Source organism: Gorilla gorilla, chromosome 8 (assembly GCF_029281585.2).
Source record: "Gorilla gorilla gorilla isolate KB3781 chromosome 8, NHGRI_mGorGor1-v2.1_pri, whole genome shotgun sequence".
Taxonomy (NCBI): domain Eukaryota; kingdom Metazoa; phylum Chordata; class Mammalia; order Primates; family Hominidae; genus Gorilla; species Gorilla gorilla.
Window position 1 is genome coordinate 81,029,581 of NC_073232.2, and position 19,487 is coordinate 81,049,067.

General features: G+C 39.0%; 1 protein-coding gene across 11 annotated transcripts in view; it reads right to left on the reverse strand.

Annotated features, from left to right (window-relative positions):
• Positions 1-622: 622 nt before the first annotated feature.
• The window catches only part of LOC101129219 (zinc finger protein 33A), a 53,057-nt gene continuing 34,192 nt past the window's right edge, over positions 623-19,487 (reverse strand). For 4 of the 11 annotated variants that reach the window (XM_031015498.3, XM_055353708.2, XM_055353709.2 and 1 more), the window contains one exon: positions 623-9,279. In XM_031015498.3, the coding sequence (XP_030871358.3) occupies positions 7,094-9,279 (2,186 nt within the window). In that variant the 3' untranslated portion in view covers positions 623-7,093. The remainder of the gene's footprint in view (positions 9,280-19,487) is intronic. The other 7 variants (XM_063710144.1, XM_055353704.2, XM_031015496.3 and 4 more) reach the window with 2 other exon arrangements.

Sequence of the window (19,487 nt, forward strand, 5' to 3'; positions counted from 1 at the left end):
GGAACTAGAAGTTACCTCATTATCTATCTACCAATGATTGGTAACACAAGCTTAGATGCATAATACCGGATAGTGTTCACATGTAATCCTCCCTTTAAACATGTAGACAGAGAACATGACAAGGAAATGCAAAACAACAACTCCATGAAATCACTGAACAAAGCAGGATGTTCATCTTCTGATACTGTTAGCATTTTGTATATATTTACATGCACCTCTATGCACAAAGCTGCCCTTTTTGTTATAATTTTTGTCAAGTTCAAGCCTCTTGGTTGTCTTTGTCTGTCTCCTCTCTTCCATTCAAGTGGTACCTTCCGAGAATACACCACGGATTACCAAGCTATGTCTGCTTCCACCGGTGCCTTAAAAATATCCTTAAAAAGGAAATGTGATTTATCAAGATATCTGTCTTTCCCACAGTTCCTTCATTCATTTGTGCTGTCTCCTTTCCATGTGAACCTGTGGGACCAGTCAGAATGCCTTGCTCTAGTTCATAGCTTGTATCTGCAAAGATGCCAGTCTGTTATTATTACACACGGACACAGTTGCATTTTGCTTTAGGGTTTCTTTAGGGTGTGCATACTCCAAACTCACTGTTTACTTCCAGATGATCGGCACATCATCATCCAGATGATACTTTTCCTCATTTTTTTTTTTTTTTTTTTGAGATGGAGTCTCGCTCTGTCGTCCAGGCTGGAGTGCAGTGGCGCGATCTCAGCTGACTGCAAGCTCCGCCTCCCGGGTTCATGCCATTCTCCTGCCTCAGTCTCCCAAGCAGCTGGGACTACAGGCGCCTGCCACCACACCCAGCTAACTTTTTGTATTTTTAGTAGAGACAGGGTTTCACCGTGTTAGCCAGGATGATCTCAATCTCCTGATCTTGTGATCCGCCCACCTCGGCCTCCCAGAATGCTGGGATTACAGGTGTGAGCCACCGCACCCAGCCTTTTGTTTTTTAAAAGAGACAGAGTCTTACTCTGTCACCCAGGCTGGAGTGCAGTGGCACCACCATAGCTCACTGCAGCCTTGAACTCCTGGGCTCAAGCAATCCTTCAGATTGATTCTATTAACTGGGGTATTACAAATCTCTCTCCCAACCTCACCTCACATACACAGAGGCTGCATGCCCATACACACGCACTCATAATAGTCTCACAGTTTCCCCTGAAAATAATCTGACAAATGTCTTACGCAGCATTGGGACCATGCCGTTAGGTGTTGAGTTTGATTTTTTTCAATAGCGTCCCAACATATTCCTCATGTGCAGAGATGAGAGTGTAGCATGGCCAAATGCCAAATTTCCAAGAGACATTTTGTCTTCGTCCATTTGTGTGAACCATGGAGTATAACAAACCACCTGAGACTAGGTCATTTATAAACAATAGAAATTTACCTCTCACAGCTCTGGAGGCAGGGAAGTCCAAGATGAAAGAGCCAGAAAGGTGAGTATCCAGTGAGGGCCAGGTCTCAGCTTCCAAGGCAGCCCCTCCTTGCTGTTTCCTCTTGAGGGGAGTGACACTGGGCCCTCACATGTCAGAAAGGGGAGGGGCAGAAAGGGGTCTAGCGTGTTCTCTCCAGCTGGCTCCTAAGATCACTAATCGTTCATGAGGTAGAGCTCTCATGACCTTACCACCTCCCAAAGGCCAAACCTTTGCAAGCTATTGCACTGAGGATTCAGTTTCAACATGACTTGTTTTTTGTTTTGTTTTGTTTTGTTTTGAGACGGTCTTGCTCTCTTGCCCAAGCTGGAGTGCAGTGGCACCAACTTGGCTCACTGCAACCTCTGCCTCCTGGGTTCAAGCGATTCTCCTGCTTCAGCCTCCCAACTAGCTGGGATTACAGGCACGACCATGCCCAGCTAATTTTTGTAGTTTTAGTAGAGACGGGGTTTCACCATGTTGGCCAGGCTGGTCTTGAACTCCTGACCTCAAGTGATCCTGCCGCCCTGGCCTACCAAAATGCTGGGATTTGTGCTCGGCCTCCCAGAGTGCTGGGATTTGTTGAGCCACTGCATCTAGCCTCAACATGACTTTTGGAGGGGGCACAAACACTCAAAGCATATTGGATGTCACAGTCACTCTCCCTATGTTCAAGGTAAGGTCATGTAGTCTGTGGCCCAGGTGTAGGCCATCAGGCCCCATGATTGCAAGGTTCACCCTGTGGCATGTTGGCAAGCAGCAATGCCAGGCCACGCTCAGGCACACTGGCAAGGGGTTTTGCATTTGGAGGGCAGGAGAGTTACTTCCTCTGGTAATCTGGGGAGAACTGGTATCTTTTTCTCTTCTCATCAGCACCTGGACCATGGGCCACCATGCATGTGCATCTTGACACTCTTAGGGGTCAGGAAAGCATGTGTGGTGGCAGCAAGTGAAGGAGCAGCACAGGAAAGGGGTGCAGGTACTACCCTTCCTGAATGCCTCGTTAGGCAACTGGAGTGCCACACTCACCTCCCTCAGTTGTCTCCTGCCTTTCCACAAACCTCACAATAGGCCATCTGCATGCACAAGCCAGGGGTGTGCAGTAACAAACAATAGTCTGTAGGGATGTTCCATGCAGCCAGTGATGATAATCAGAGAGCTCCAGCCAGACCTTTGGAAAGTGGGGCTCAAGTGCTGATCAGTTCGTCACTGTACAGTGACTGTCAAGTGCTGTACAGCGTAGTCACTACCTGTACAGGTGGGAGCCTCAGAGACCACCTGCCAAACAGGCTGAGCCCAAGTCAAGTCATGAAGGGATACAGCCAATAGGTGAGCACTCTTGTCCTGTGCACAAGAGCATTTTAGAATGGGAAGAGATGCGACACTCACCTCCCCCAAGAAAAGTGCATTACAGCACAGGCCAAGTGCAAACCTGCCAGCAACTGGTGGTTCTCTCCAAGAAGCCTTTGCCATAATATGGAACCTGACAGTTAGCTAAGAGCAGTTAGTTAAAATTGGACTAGATGACCCTGGCTTCGGATGGGCCATCCTGTTTATGCCAATGGTTGTAACTGCTTTTCACCCTGATGGTGAAGGAAGGATCCCCACCCCAATGCTATAGAAAGGTTGAACACTGAACACCTGACACTGGACAGATAAGATCTAGGTGAGTTTGTCAGTCACACCAACTCTCAGAAAGGTGAGAAGGACACCACATGCTGGGCAGAGCCACACAGGGTTCGACTAGGGAGCAGAGTGGAAAAGGAGGGGTTGTGGCGAGCAGTTGTATTATCCAGAGTACAGTGACCACTGTTTGCTGTGGGAGGATGTGAGGGGTTTGGTGAGTAATTCCAAGAGCTGGCAGGGAAGCAAATCTTACTACTTAGGAATAAGCAGGAATTGTGCCTGGCCCCCCTGACAAGGAGGACTGGCTGCTAAGTTACCTCACCTGTGGAAGCAGAGTGGGGATGGAAATGAGGTTAGGTCATTTGAGGCCCTATTGGCTTCAGATGTCAAGAGAACCAAAAATACTAGTCCTTAATTTCAGGTCACAGTTACCATAATTTAAAATACATTAAGGACGTACAAAAGCAATTCAATTGTTCATTAATGATGATTTACATGTTCAGTCAGAAACATGCAACTAACAAAAGAACACCTTAGTACAGAAACAAGATGTTCCTCAGGGTTGGTTGGTTGGTTATTTATTTACTCGATAAACTTCATTTTTTAGAGTAGCTTTAGGGTTACAGAAAAGTTGAGCAAAAAGTACAGAGAATTCTCCTATAACCCTTTCCCCTCCCATCTTCCACAGGCTCCCCAATCATTAACATCTTGCATCATTATGGTTCATTTGTTACAATTAATGAGCCAACAGTGATACGTTATTATTAACTGAAGTCCAGAGTTGACATTAGGGTTTACTCTGTGTTTTCCGTTCAGTTTTCCATTCTCTGCGTTTTGACAAATTACAGTACCCTAGAGAGTACTTTCACTGCCCTAAAAATCACCTCTCTACCTGCCATCCCTCCTTTCCCCTCAACTCTCAGCAACCACTGGTCCTTTCACTGGCTCAATAGTTTTGCCTCTCCCAAAATGTCATATAATTGCAATCATACAAAATAGAAAGCCTTTTCAGATTGGTTTTCACTTAACAATAAGCATTTAGGGTTTCTCCGCGTCTTTTAATGACTTGATGTCCAATTCCTTTTTATCATCTACCTGAGGACTGTATCCTGCAATCCTGCTGTAATTGCTTATTAATGTCAGCAGGGTTTTTGTTGTTTATTTAGAATTCTCTACAAAGACAATCATGTTACTTGTGAACAAAGTTGTATTTCATCCTTTCAAATCTATGTGCATTTTATTTCCTTTTTTTTTTTTAACACTGCATTAGATAGCACTTCCAGTACAATGCTGAAAAGCCGTGGTGTGGTGTTCCTTGCCATGTTCCTGATCTTAGTAGTAAAGTGTCTAGTTGGAAGCATCAAGGATGATGTTAGCTGTAGGGTTTTTTGTAGTATGTTCTTTACCAACTTGAGTAAGTTCTCCTGTATTCCTTCTGTGTTGAGAGGTTTTAACATGAATGGATATTGGATTTTGTCAAATGCTTTTTCTGTACCTATTGATATGATCGTATTTCATCTTTGAGCTGCTGCTAATGCATGCAATGGATTACACTGAATATCAAATGTTGAACAAGCCTTGCATTCCTGATTTGCTAATATTTTGAGGATTTCTGCATCTGTGTTCAATGGAAATATTGATCTGTAGTTTTCCTTTCTTGTAATATCTTTGCCTGGTTTTGCTATTAGGGTAATACTGGCCTCACAAAATGAGTTGGGAAGTGTTATCTCTGCTTTTATTTTCTGAAAGAGATGGTAGAGACTTGGCATCATTTCTACCTTAAGTATCTCAAAAACACATCAGTGAACCCATTTGGTCCTGGCACTTTTTTTTGGAAAGTTTCATTATTATTTTTTGAGATGGAGTCTCATTCTGTCACCCAGGCTGCAGTACAGTGGCACAATCTCGGCTCACTGCAACATCCACCTCCCAGGTTCAAGTGATTCTTCTGCCTCAGCCTCCTGAGTAGCTTCGATTACACATGCATGCCACCATGCCCAGCTAATTTTTTGTATTTTTAGTAGAGAGGGGGTTTCACCATGTTGACCAGGCTGGTCTCGAACTCCTGACCTTGTGATCCACCCACCTCAGCCTCCCAAAGTAAAGTGCTGGGATTACAGGCGTGAACCACTGCACCCGGCCTTGGAAGGTTATTAATTACTGCTTTGGTTTATTTAATAGATATATATGCCTATTGAGGTCTATCTTGTGTGAGCTTTGAGAGAATGCGTCTTGCAAGGAATTGGTCCATTTTAGCTAAGTTATCAAATTTATGGACAGAGTTGTCCATGTTTCTTTCTAATCCTTTTGGTGACCATAGGATTAGCTGTGATGGCCTCTTTCATTTTTGATATTAGCAATATTTGTCTTCTGTTTGTTCTTAAGCTAGCTAGAGGTTTATCAATTTTACTGACCTTTTCAAGGAACCAGTTTTGGGTTTTATCGATTTTCTCTTTTCAATTTCAATGATTTTTACTCTAATGTTTTTTCAGGTTACTTTGGATTTAATTTGCTCTTCTTTTTCTAGTTTCCTCAAGTGGAAGCTTAGATTACTTGTGTAATCTAGGATCACCAGACTGTATAATCTTAGATTATTTGTATGATCTGATCATGTAATATAGTGTACAATCTTCACACTGTCAATAAAAGCCCCACACCAGCTTGATTCTGGTTCTGCTCCAGCCTCAACCCTCCTCTTCATATTCTCAAAAGTCTGAGGGCCCAGATCCCTGTCTGGGGACAATGAGCCTTGAAATGACAGTCCAACAGCCCTGGGCAGCCCTGGGCTGTATGTGTGGGCCTTTCCAGGGCCCTGTCTTGGAGAGCAGCTGCTTAAAGAAAATTTGGACTATCACTTATGCTGAAGGCTGGAATGTTCACATATGTACCCTAGGCAATTCATGGCATGGCATGAGCCACAGGTAGGAAGAGAAAGGGAGTAACATGGAGGCAAGCCTAGACCTTCACATGTACAGGATAGATTTTTTTTAGATAATTTGTTATTTTGATTTATACTTTTTAAATGGATAAACATTAGCTCTGTGGGTCTCCTTTTAAATTGTTTCAGGACATGACAAACATTTGGGATGGGCCTGATAATGTAACCACTACTAAACTAGGATACCTACTTCCTATTCACAATTACGTTAAATTCCATTATGCATATGAAACACACAATTTATATCACATACCACTTATACATATGTAAGTCTTTTGAACTTCAGGGATAATTCGCAGATGTGCTTAATGCTATTGCCCTGATTATTCAATTTATCTGTGCTTTAAAAAAACTTCATAGTCAAGTGGATGCAAGGGATAGGGTTGCAGAAAGGGTGTGGTTATTAATACAAAAAGGGAACTACTTGAGGCTAAATCCTTTGTAATCCTGATACAGTACAGATCTCAGATTCCTTTTCAGTTCTGTAAACTAATCGTGTTGATGGTTACTCAAATGTAAAAGTGGTAAAAGTTTGATATAACCACACACACACACACACACACACACAGAGTGCATGCAAACCATAGTAAAATCTGACTAAGTCTGTATCTACCAGCAAGGTAACATCGATTTCTTGGACTTGACCATATACTATGATTATACATTATCCTTAGAGGAAGTTTGGTGAAGTGTACATGGGAATTCTCTCTACTCATTAAACTTCTTGTGAGGTTATTTTAATTATTACCTTTTTTTAAGTTCTTAAAGCTTTACATTCCACAATATACATCTATAAATTATTGTTAGGTGCCCTAAAAACTATTATGGCATCAAACTCAAAACATAACTTGTCGTATTTTATTTCTAAGCAAAATTTTCACTTTAGATTTCTTAATTTTCTCCTCAGTGTAAATTCTAACATAATCTTATTTGCATTTTTGCCAAAAACTTTCACAAATTCAAAAAAATCTGTAAGGTGTTATGCCCTTATTAACCATCTGATATTACATAGAATATCACTTCCTAACAAAAGCTGTCCTATAATTGTTGTAGTCTATGGGTTTATCCCCTACTGTTACTTTGGAGTAACATAAGGCGAGTTTGTGGATAGTTATTGAACATTCAGGATGTCATCAGGGCTTTCTCCACAGTGTGAATACTCTGAGGCATTATGGAGGCTGACTTGTGGCTGGAAATTTCTAATATCCATTTCATTCATAAGGTTTTCTCCTATATGTCTTCTCTGATGTACAATGAGATTTGACTTTTGAGAGAAAGTTTTCCTGCATGTGTTACATTCATAGGGCTTTTCCCCTGTATGTGATCTCTGATGTTGAGCAAGTTCTGATTTACGGTAAAAGATTTTTCCACATTCATTACATTGACAAGATTTCTCTCCTGTGTGAGCCCTGTGATGTACTGTGAGTGATGATTTGTGCCTGAAGAACTTCCCACATTCATTGCATTCATAGGGTTTCTCCCCCGTGTGCTTTCTCTCGTGGAAAATAAGTCCTGACTTTACACAGAAAGATTTTCCACATTCATTACATTTATAGGGCTTTTCTTGTGTATGGGTTCTCTGATGTACAATTAGAGCTGACTTATGGCAGAAAGCCTTTCCACACTCATTACATTTATAGGGTTTCTCCCCTATGTGAATTCTCTGATGCTGAGTGAGTTGTGACTTCTGGTAGAAGGTTTTTCCACATTCATTACATTCATAGGGTTTCTCCCCTGTATGTGTTCTATTATGTTTAGTTAGGTACGATTTATTGTAAAAGATTTTTCCACATTCATGACATTCATAGGGTTTCTCCCCTGTGTGTGTTCTATAATGTTGAGAGAGGGTTGACTTATGGCTAAAGAATTTCCCACATTCGGGACATGCAAAGGGTTTCTCCCCTGTGTGTGTTCTCTGATGTACTGTGAGGTCTGACTTCAAGCAGAAGGTTTTCCCACATTCATAACATTCATAAGGTTTCCACCCTGTATGAATTATCTGATGCCTGGTGAGTAATGACTTGTGGTAGAAAGTTTTCCCACATGCATTACATTCATAAGATTTATCTCCTATGTGAATTCTCTGATGCTGTGTAAGATTTGACTTTTCACTAAAGGATTTCCCACACTCAAGACATTCAAAAGGTTTCTCACCTGTGTGAGTTCTCTGGTGTACTTTAAGGTGCGAAGTCACACGGAAGGATTTTCCACATTCATAACATTCATAGGGTTTCAGCCCTGTGTGTGTTCTCTGATGTTTAGTGAGGTCAGATTTCTGGCAAAAAGTTTTCCCACACGCATTACATTGATAGGGTTTCTCCCCTGTATGTGTTCTCTGGTGTAATGTGAGGGCTGACTTATGGCTAAAGGCTTTCCCACATTCATTGCATTCAAAAGGTTTCTCCCCTGTGTGTGATCTTTGATGTTTAGTGAGGTTTGACTTATCCCAGAAAGCTTTTTCACATTCATTACATTGAAAGGGTTTCTCTCCTGTGTGCACCCTCTGATGTCGAGTGAGATGTGACTTCTCCCAGAAAGCTTTCCCATATTCATTACATTCAAAGTGTTTCTCTCCTTTATCACCTTTCTGAAGGTGTGACAGACACAATTTCCTCCTGAAATTATTCCCACTTTCACCACAATCATAGTGTTTCATAGATACCTCATGATGTTTAGAAAGGGTGGACTTCACACATAAGAACTTCTCACAATCACTAAATTCATAGTGATTGTCCTTTGACGGAGGTATCTGATGGAACAAGAGGGATGAACTATCACACAAAGTTCTCCCAAATTCATTATAATCACAGTTATTCTCTTCTGCATTCTCTCTCTTCTGGGTATTGAATACTGCCTTTTCAAGGAGGGTTTCCTGACATATACTGTATTCAAAATTGTGCTCTAAAGTTTGAATCTTCTCATGCTGCAAAGTCTCCTCATGATGACTCAGTGTGTTCCTATTTTTCAAAACTTCATTTTTCTCTTGAGTATGAGTTTCATCATGCTTAATATTGAGTAACAATTTCCCACAGGCATTAAATTCATCAGACTTTTTTCCTAAATAGTTTATCTTACTGATAACCAATTCTGAAACAGTGTTGAAACTCACTCCACATGAATCACACTGACAGAACATTTTTCTGGAAGGAAAAGAGCTTACGTCCACATTAAATGGTATTCCTATTACATCACCTTGTTCCTTAGTCAGCATTTCATTATTGATGAATACAACTTCCCACAAATGTTTAGATTGGTTTTCTTGGCTCCTCTCTTTCAGGTGATCAGCTGTCCAGACTTCTAAAAACAAGCAAAATTAATCTTACCATATAAATACCAAAACATTTCTTAGGGAATGAAATCGCTATACAAATGCCCCATGTTGTAGCTGACTGGTTTTTTGGCCAGTTTCCAGAGATGAACATAATTGCAAGTGCATATTTTTTGTATTTCATGGGTTTGGGGTGAAAAAACAAAAACAAAAACCAGAAACAAAAGTCCTAGGCTAGTGGAAAAACAGAGAGGAATTTATTGAATGCACACATTTGGTTTCTAGTGTAAGAAGAATAATAGCAACTGCTTACATCTGCATTTCCCCATGCATCCCCCCGAGAATTATAAAGGTCACCATAAGTGGAGCAAATAACACTATCTATAACAATCCATGACTTTAACATAACTAGGAGATGGAGAATATTACTAATTTCAAATCACCACTAAGCAACAGATACTCAAATACAGCAAAAAGTGACAGCCCATGCCTACAAAGAGAGTCAGCCAGAGATTGTGATGATTACATGGAATAGAGGAGACACACAGCCCAGAGAGGATGAAACACAAAACTACTCCCAGAAAGGGAAGGTTTCACTATGAGTGGGAAAATACTCAGAAGATGTCTGAGTTCACGTAGATTAAAGCTCAGGTTAGTGGGAAATCCAAGAGAAGAGACTTGGGCTGTATGCAAACTAAAGAGGCAAAGGGTAATCAAACTCAGGAATGAAGTTGTAAAGAGGACAGAGTAATCACAGAAAATAGGACTTGTAATTCAAGTCTTATTAAGACTTATTAAAGACATTCCTTATTAAGGAATCTGTTATGGACTAAACTGTGCCCCCCAAAAATGTGTATGTTAAAACCTCAACCTCCAGTGTGACTGTATTTGAAGATGGGGACTTTAAGGAGATTAACTAAGGTTAAATGAGGTCATAAGGGTAAGACACAAATACAATGGCATTGGTGTCCTTATAAGAAGAAGAGGATACTGGAAAGCACATGCATGAGCTCTCTTTCTCCCCCAACCCACCACCCCCAACCACTGGTCATATGCACAGAGAAAAGCCTGTGTGAGGACACCAGAAGAAAATGCCATCTGCAAGCCAAGGAGTGAGACCTAACCAGAAACCAACCCTGCTGGCACCTTGACTTTAGACTTCCAGCTTCCACAATTGTGAGAAAATTTATTTAAGCTACCCAGTCTGTTGAATTTTGTTACAGCAGCCTGAGTAAACTAATACAGAGCGAAAGGGGAAACTACACTTGACTGAAACTTGAATAAACAGCATTGCAAAGGAGAATGAAACAAGAAAAAGAAGAAGCAATAATTTTAAAAGAGTAAGAAAAAAGAAAATTGGATCAGAAAAAAAGTTCTGGATAAAGATGGTCTACAATTAAATAAATAAATAAAATTATAATATAGTATATATGTTATTGCAGTCCTTAAAGAAGAAAAAACAACAGAATAAATCTAATATTAAAAAGTATAATCTAAGAAAACTGTCCAAAAATAAAAGACCTGATCCACATATTCAAAGGAACCATCATGAACCTGGGAAAAATGTTCAGCAACAGTTTTCTCCAAAACATATCTTAATAAAACTACTAGATGTGAAAATTGAAGAAAAAGTACTCTGGACAAAAAGACCAAGTCTCAGCAAACTTTTACTTTGAGTCTTGAAATCAGGTAATCCTATCCATACAACTCAGCTTTTATTTTTCAAAGTTTTAGTTATTCTAGTTCCTGCGTATTTCCACATAAAGTTTAGAATTACGTACTCAATTACTACAAGAAATCCTGCTAATTACTACATGGAATTATATTATTTTGAATCTATAAGTCATGTTAACGACAAAACATGTTAGCAATATTGAGCTTTCTGACATAAGCAGGGAGTTCCACTTGTTTAGGTCTTCAATTTCTCTCTGCAGTGGGTTATTGTTTCTAGTGTGGTCTTGCACATCTTTTGCCAGACATAGCTGCAAAAAAAATATTTTTGATACTATTGCAAATGGAACTTTTAAAAATTTCAAGTTCCAATTGATCATTGCTAATATATAGAAGTAAAATTCATTTTTACATATTTTTCTCCTGCCACCTAGCTACACTTAATAATTATAGTCATTGTTTTTCCCATTCTTTTTCTTGGGTGACTCCATTAGATTTCCTACATAGATAATCATATCTTTTGTGAATAAAGACATTTCTACTTCTTTTCTATTCTAATCTCCTTTCTTTTTCTTCCCTGGTTATACTAGGTAGTATATATTACACTATCAAGTATGGGTGGACATCCTTGTCATGTTCCTGATATTGGAAAGAAATCATTCCGTTGTTCACAATTATATACAATGTCAATATAGATGACTTTTATCAGATTAAAGAAAGTTATCTTCTATTCTTCATTTGAGAGTTTTAATCAGAAATGGATGCTAAATTTTGTCAAATGCCTTCTCTGCATATATTGAAATGGTCATATGGGTTTGACTTTTTTTCTGTTTTTTTCTTTTTAATACAGGGCAGAGATGACTACATAATTGATGGGGCCAGTGCAAAATAAAAATGTGAGGCAGTTACTCAGAATGTATAAAAAGAAGTATAGTAAAAGGTAAAATAAATTATGCTTTTTTCTTTTAATATATTTTATTACTTGTAAAATGTAATAGGTATAATCATAATATATAACAAATTTACAAATCACAAAAAAGTTTTGTTGTAATAACTTTAAATGATACAATAATTACTAATAGTTTTTAATATGATATCTTGATTGATCATAAGATTTTCTGGCCCTCTTTTTGCAAATTAATTTAAGTCATCAAAATTTATATTTTTAGCAACTTTATTTTCAATATATAATTGAAAGTAACATGTATTCTTGGCAAATGCAAGGTAAGTAATTTTTGCTCATTTTTAATTTTGAGAAGGTTGATTTTTCAGCTGATGCAATCATTAGGAACCTGTTGGTTCTTTATACATTGTGACAATATGGGTTAAATTTCTGATTTCTGATACATTATTGCACAATAAAAGTTAAAAAAATACAAGTTTCGGTATGTACAAAGACTGGAGTAGCAGTTCTCTGAAATTAATTCTTCGTGAATATTAGTTTTGTACAAAGCAGAATTCAATTTGACATGTAAATTTATACAATGGCATTTTAATGTTTCCTCTGACATTTCCTACATCTTGTACAAGAAACCAAAAATGGCTTCATGATTTGCATATATAATTGGAAACACCTGTTTATGCAGTGTATTGCTGTATTTTCAGATGTAAAAAAAAAAAAAACTATTTTTAAAATTGACTTCTTTGTTAATACTTGATTGATCCAAAATTTTATATGAAAATCATGTTCTTTCCCATCAAATGAAATTCCTATTTCTAAGCCTGTGGATATTTGCTTTGCAATGTTGCAGCAGTTCTGAAGACCAGAGAATCTACACTCCAAAGAATTCTAGGAACTGCCTAGTGTGCCTTAACACAATGTCTACAAGTATGCTTTTATTTTCTAATACTTTACTGACAATGGTGACTGCCTGAAAGCTGGAAGTTACTGCCCAAGTATTCAGCCCAGAAAATTAGTATTTCCTAAGAATGTCAGAGGGACAGGCTCAGGGGAGAGACAAGCAAGCCAGCCTCACACTGTGGGTCCTCTCTGGGGTGCAACTGTTTGTGAGTTTGCTGCTGCTGCAACCAATGCAGACAAAGCTCATGGCCCTGGCTACCCACACACAATTCCAGGACACTCCCAGGCCATACTACATAGACCAACAGCTTAGTAGGGCACTGCCTCTCAAGTATCCTGTCTACTTGCACACGTAGTCCAGTGTCCATCAGACTTTACATACAAATCACAAGTTCAAAGATAAAACTGTGAAGAACTTCAAGATGGCAACAACAGGGCATTAAGCCAAGTACAGGATCCCTTCTTACAAGAGTGCAGCAACATGTGACTGCACAGGTCACCTAGCTATGAAGTTGGCCTAGACACAGTGAATTACACTGACTGCTTTTCAAATGTTGAAAAAGCCTGCCAGGAATTAACCACATTTGGTCATGAGGTATTAATAACCATGTTATACACCACTGGTTTCCAATCCCTAGAGTTTTTGAATTTATGTTCATGAAGGACACTGGTCTATAGCTTTCTTTCCTTGTAATGTCTTTGTCTCGTTTTGTTATTAGGGCAATGCTGGACTCAAAGAATGATTTAGGAAGTACTCCCTCTTCTTGAATTTTCTGGAAAAGTCTGTATAGAAGTGGTACTATTAATTGTTTGCTGGAATTCACTACTGAAGCATCTGGGGACCTGGGGTTTTCTTTGTGGAAAGGTTATCTATTTGTTTTGAAGTAAGCAGTAGTAGCTGTTTATTTGAAGGAAACTGTTCATCAAAATCGTCAAATTGATAACTTACAGGTATAGTATTTCCTCACTTCCTTCATGATATCTATAGAATCTTCAGTGATTCATCATTCTTATTTTTGATATTGATAATCTGTTCCACCTAGAAGTTTATCCATTTTATTGATCTTCTCAATGAAACAGCTTTTGGTTTCACTGATTTTCTCAACTGTTTTTCTGGTTCTACAGATTATATTGTTCTCCATTTTGTTTTTTGTTATTTCCTTTCTTCTACTACTATATGGATTTGTCTTCTTTTCTACATTCTCAAAGTAGAAGTAGCTAAGACCATTGATTTAGACCTTTCTTCTTATCCAACACAAGTTAAACTTCATACATGTGTATATTAGATATATACATATACATAAATACATACACATATGAAATTCCCTATATGTGAAATTTACACATTAATATACATTACACATAATACATTATATCCCATATATGAGAAACTTCATATATGCATTTACATATGGTAGATATATACGCACATAATACAAACACACACAATGCGTATTTGTGTTGCCTAAGAAAGATCTCAAATCAATGACCTCAGGTGCTTCCACCTTAAAAAGCTAGAAAAAAGCAAATTAAACCCAAAAGTAAGTAGAAAAAAGGAGTAAGGATCAAAATGGAAAACAATGAAATCAATGAGTATTATAGGTATTTTATATTTGCTATATCTAAATTTCCTATATGTAAATTTCCCATAAATTCTGTTTTCATTAAACCAAAGTTCAAAATACTTTCTAATTTCCCCTTTGAACTCTTCTTTGAAGAATCCATTATGTAGAAGTATATTCAGTTTCCAACTATTAGGGATTTTATAGATACTTCTGTTATTGATTTTTAATTTAACTAAATTTAAACCCCTTATGGTGGGAGAAAATACTCTATATGACTTCAATCCTTTTACATTTATTAAGATTTGCTTTATAATCAAGAATGTGATTTACCTTTGTTAATATATTCATTCATCTGCCCTTGAAAAGAATGTATATTCCACTGTTTTATTTGGGGAGGAGGGTGCAGAAGATATTTTATAAATGTCAATTAAGTTATTTAGGGTTAAGTCTATTATATCTTTGCTCCTTTTCCTTTTCCTGTTTTATCAATTATTAAAAGGATGCTAAAACCTCTGATTATAACTGTGGATCTATTTCTCCTTCCAGGTCTATCAGATTTTGCTTCAAATATTTTGTAAATCCATTACTAACCTAAAGCTTAGGATTGTTAAATCCTCTCGATGAATGGATCTCTATCAATATGAAAAAAATCTTTATCACTGGTATTCCTGGCTCTGAAAGCTATTTCATCTGGCTGTCACATCACTGCAGCCTTGTGAATAATTTTACCATTCTATATCTTTTCCCATTCTTTTTGTTTATTTGTCTTTGAATCTAACATGTTTCCTTTGTAGGCAGCATGACTGGATCTTACTTTTATTTATCTTATCAAGAAATCTCTGCCTTTAAATGGGGTGTTTTAGACCATTTATATTTTCTGTGATCATCAATATTTATAAAAGCTTTTGCAGTGTACTTTTCAGTAATAGTACATATATGGATCTTCCAATAGTATATACTTTACTTCTTTTTCACAGCCTTTTTAGGCTATGATTGTCATATATTTTAAATATGTTATAAACCCCACAATACATTTGATGTTATTTTTGTATAAAGTCAATATACTTTTTAGAGATTTACATGAAGAAAAATATCTTGTATACATATCCAAGAAGTCAATATTTCCTGTCCTTCACCCCCCTAGGTAGATCCAGATTTCCTCAGACATCAGAACATCTCTTGTGGTGCAGGTCTGCTGGAGAGGAAATCTTTCAGCTTTGTTTAACTGGAATGTCCTTATTTCTTCACTGTTTCTTATAGCTATTTTTACTGAGTATATAACTCTACATTGAGTTTTTTTGCTTTTAAAACTAAAAATAATGTTCTACTCTTTTCTCTGTTGCCTCATTTAAGGAGAAATCTGCTATCAACCTTACCTTTGTTCCTCCATAAAACATGTCCTTTGTCTCTGAATGCTTTGAGGATTTCATTTTAACACTGATTTAGAGCATTCTGGTTATGACTCATATGGCTTAGTGTAGTTTTCTTCATGCCTCTTGTGCTCAGGGTTTGATGAGCTTCTTAGATCAGTAAGTTCCCATCACATTTGGACATTTTTTCATCATCTCAAAATATGGTTTTCTGTTCTTTTCCCACTTTCCTTTTACAGACTCCAATTCCATGTGTGTTAGAGACTACTTGAAGTTCTCTTAAAGCTCACAGGGGCTTGCTTTTTTTTTTTTTTTTGAGACAGAGTCTTGCTCTATCGCCAGGCTGGAGTGCAGTGGTGCAATCTTGGCTCACTGCAACCTCCGCCTCCCATGTTCAATGATTCTCCTGCCTCAGCCTCCCGAGTAGCTGGGACTACAGGCGCCTGCCACCACGCGCAGCTAATTTTGTACTTTTAGTAGAGACGGGGTTTCACCAAGTTGGCCAACATAGTCTCGATCTCTTGACCTCATGATCCACAGGCCTCGGCCTCCCAAAGTGCTGGGATTACAGGTGTGAGCCACCACACCCAGCCCAAGGGCTTGCTTATTTTTCACATGTTTTTTCTCTGTTTCATTTGGATGGCTTCTATTACTATGTTAAGTTCAGTAATCTTTTTCTTCTGCAATGTTTAAACTGCTATTAGTTGTTGCCCTATGTGTTATTCTTTTTTTTTTTTTTTTTTTTGGCGGCGGGGGGGAGACGGTCTCACTCCATCACCCAGGCTGCAGTGCAGAGGTGCAATCTTGGCTCACTGAAACATCACCTCTCAGGCTCAAGTGATCTTCCCACCTCAGCCTCCCAAGTAGCTAGGACCACAGGCATGCACCACCACACCCAGCTAATTTTTTTGCTGTTGCATTTTTGGTACAGACAAGGTTTCACCATGTTGCCCAGGCTGGTCTCAAACTCCTGAGCTCAGGAGATCCTTCCCTTGGCCTCCCAAAGTGCTGGGATTACAGGCATGAGACAACAATGGCTGGCCATGTATTTCTCATGTCAAGCATTATAGTTTTCATTTCTAGAAATCTGATTTCTATCTTTTGTGTTATACTGAATTTTGATTTTTTTTTAAATCTTCCGTGTCTCTACTTAAGTTTTAGAACATATGGAATCCAATTATAATACTATTTTCAATGAACTTGTCAGTTAATTCTAATATCTATGGCAATTCTGAGTCCATTTCAATTTCCTGGTTAGTCTCTTTGAGAAAGCTCATGTTTTCCCACATGTCTGTAAGTCTGGTAACATTTCAATGGACAGAAGACTGAGAGTTTTACTTGGTTGGATGCTGGGTCCTTTTGGCTTCCTATAAGTATTTTTGTGCTTTTTTCTAGGATGCAGTTAAGTCACTTGGAAACAATGTGACACTTTCAGGTCTTGCTTTTATGATTTGTTAGGCAAATCTGGAGCAGTGCTCAGTTTGGGGCACATTACTCCTCACCACGGAGAAAAGACCTTTATGAACACTCTACCCAATACTCTGAATTACGAGTTTTTCCACTCTGGCTGGCAGGGTCAGTCCTTTTCCAGGCCCTATGTGAGTATTGTGTACTGTTCCCTTTGATTCTTTTCAAAAGTTATTTCACTCATTTCCTCATATACATGAGCTGATTAGTACTTTGCTGAACATTCATGGAGGCCCCTTTACAGATCTCCAGACCTCTCTCTGTGTGCATCTATCTCCTGCAAGCCACCAGTGCTCCTCAACCCCTACAGCTTCAAATTCTAGAAAAGAACTGCCAAAAGGCCTTGAGCCAGCTTCCTCCACCACCCCAATTAAAATATCCAGCCCAGTCATGGCAGTCTGAGAATAGCGGAGTACAATGCCCACCTAGGTCATTGAGAAGAGATTCCAAAAGAAACCAAGAAGACCAGAGACTACTGCCCCAACCCAGATCCCTGATCATAAAGCACAGTATCACTCACCCAGAGAAAAGCAAAACACTGCTGTAGCCTCTAGATCCTGAATAATGGAGCAGGACTCTCACCTAGGGCCAGCTGTAAGGACAGAGAGTTCCCAAACTCTCCTCCAGAAAACTCACTTTGTTCAGAGCAGAGTGTGGGTGAGTGCAAGCCTAAGGTCACCCTCAAAAAGAATGGAAATTCAATGATAACCAATTAAGAAGAGGGTGGCAGTTCTATGAAAGCAACAAGCTAAACCACAGACCAACTGAAAGTTTACTGGAGAGAGCAAGGGAAAGAGATGGCTAAGAAGAGACATCCAGGGCAATTAGATGTGTTCCTATCTACCAGAAACACTCATACGAACACATACACAGATTTTCTACAGTAACGATTTTTAAATTTATGTTTTCTAGGAGGTGACTTTCAGAATGGCAACATAAAAAGCAAACTCAAAGCCTCAAAGACAACCCTCTAGAAGGAACCCAAATTTAACAAGAGCAAACTAAGAGCAACATATGGTCCAGGACAGTGTTGAAAACAATAGAGCAATACATCAGCAATCAGTAGCGGCTATCAGCAAAGTGTAACAGCAACAGAGGCAGACAGGCTAACACAGCAATCACAGAAAGAGACACTCAAAGAGAGCGCTGTTAACACCACTGCCATCCCAAAGATAGTGTGCATTTCCAAGGAGGAGCCCTCTGACAAGCAATATCAGTGAGAACCCAATGGGAGTGAAAAAGCTTCTCTCAAATAGTACGGTCAAGTCACCTAAATAAATAACAACAAGCCCTAGAGAGAACAGAGGAACCAGTATCTAGAGGAAGCACAAAGTATTCTCTAAAATGTCTATACTTCAAAAAAATTACAAGACATACAAAGAAACAGGAGACTGTCACCTATATACGGGAAAAACGACAGGCAACAGCAACTGCCCTTGAGAAGACCCAGCTATCAGACTTAGCTGACCTCAAAGCAGCTGTTATAAATATGTTCGGGCCGGACACAGTGGCTCACGCCTGTAATCCCAGTACTTTGGGAGGTCGAGGCAGGTGGGTCACCTGAGGTCGGGAGTTCAAGATCAACCTGCTCAACATGGTGAAACCCCGTCTCTACTAAAAACACAAAAATTAGCTGGCCTTGGTGGCAGGCACTTGTAATCCCAGCTACTCTGGAGGCTGAAGCAAGAGAATGACTTGAACCTGGGAGGCGGAGGTTGCAGTGAGCTGAGATCATGCCTCTGAACTCCAGCCTGGGTGACAGAGCGAGACTGTCAAAATAAAAAATAAAAATAAATATGTTCATAAGGAAACACTACTTAGAAAAGGGAGTATGATGATGCCTCATCAAACAGAAAATATCAATAAGAAGACAGAAAAGAATACAATGAAAATTCTGGATTCAAAAATTATAACTGCAATGGAAAACTCACTAGAACGACTCAACAAAAGATTGGGCCAGGCAGGGTGGCTCATGCCTGAAATCCCAGCACTTTGGGAGGCCAAGGCAGGTGAATCACCTGAGGTCAGGAGTTCAAGACCAGCCTGACCAACGTGGTGAAACCCCGTCTCTACTAAAAATACAAAAATATTAGCTGAGTGTGGTAGCGCACGCACCTGTAATCCCAGCTACTCTGGAGGCTGAGGCAAAAGAATTGCATGAACCTGGGAGGCAGAGGTTGCAGTGAGCTGAGATAGTGCCATTGCACTCCAGCCTGGGCAACAAGAGAGAAACTCCATCTAAAAAAAAAAAAAAAAAAAGAAAGAAAAGAAAAGAAAACAAAGGTTGTAGCTGGCAAAATAATCAGTAAACTTAAAGATGGATCAATAGAGATTAAGTAATCTAAAGAACAGAGAGAAATAAG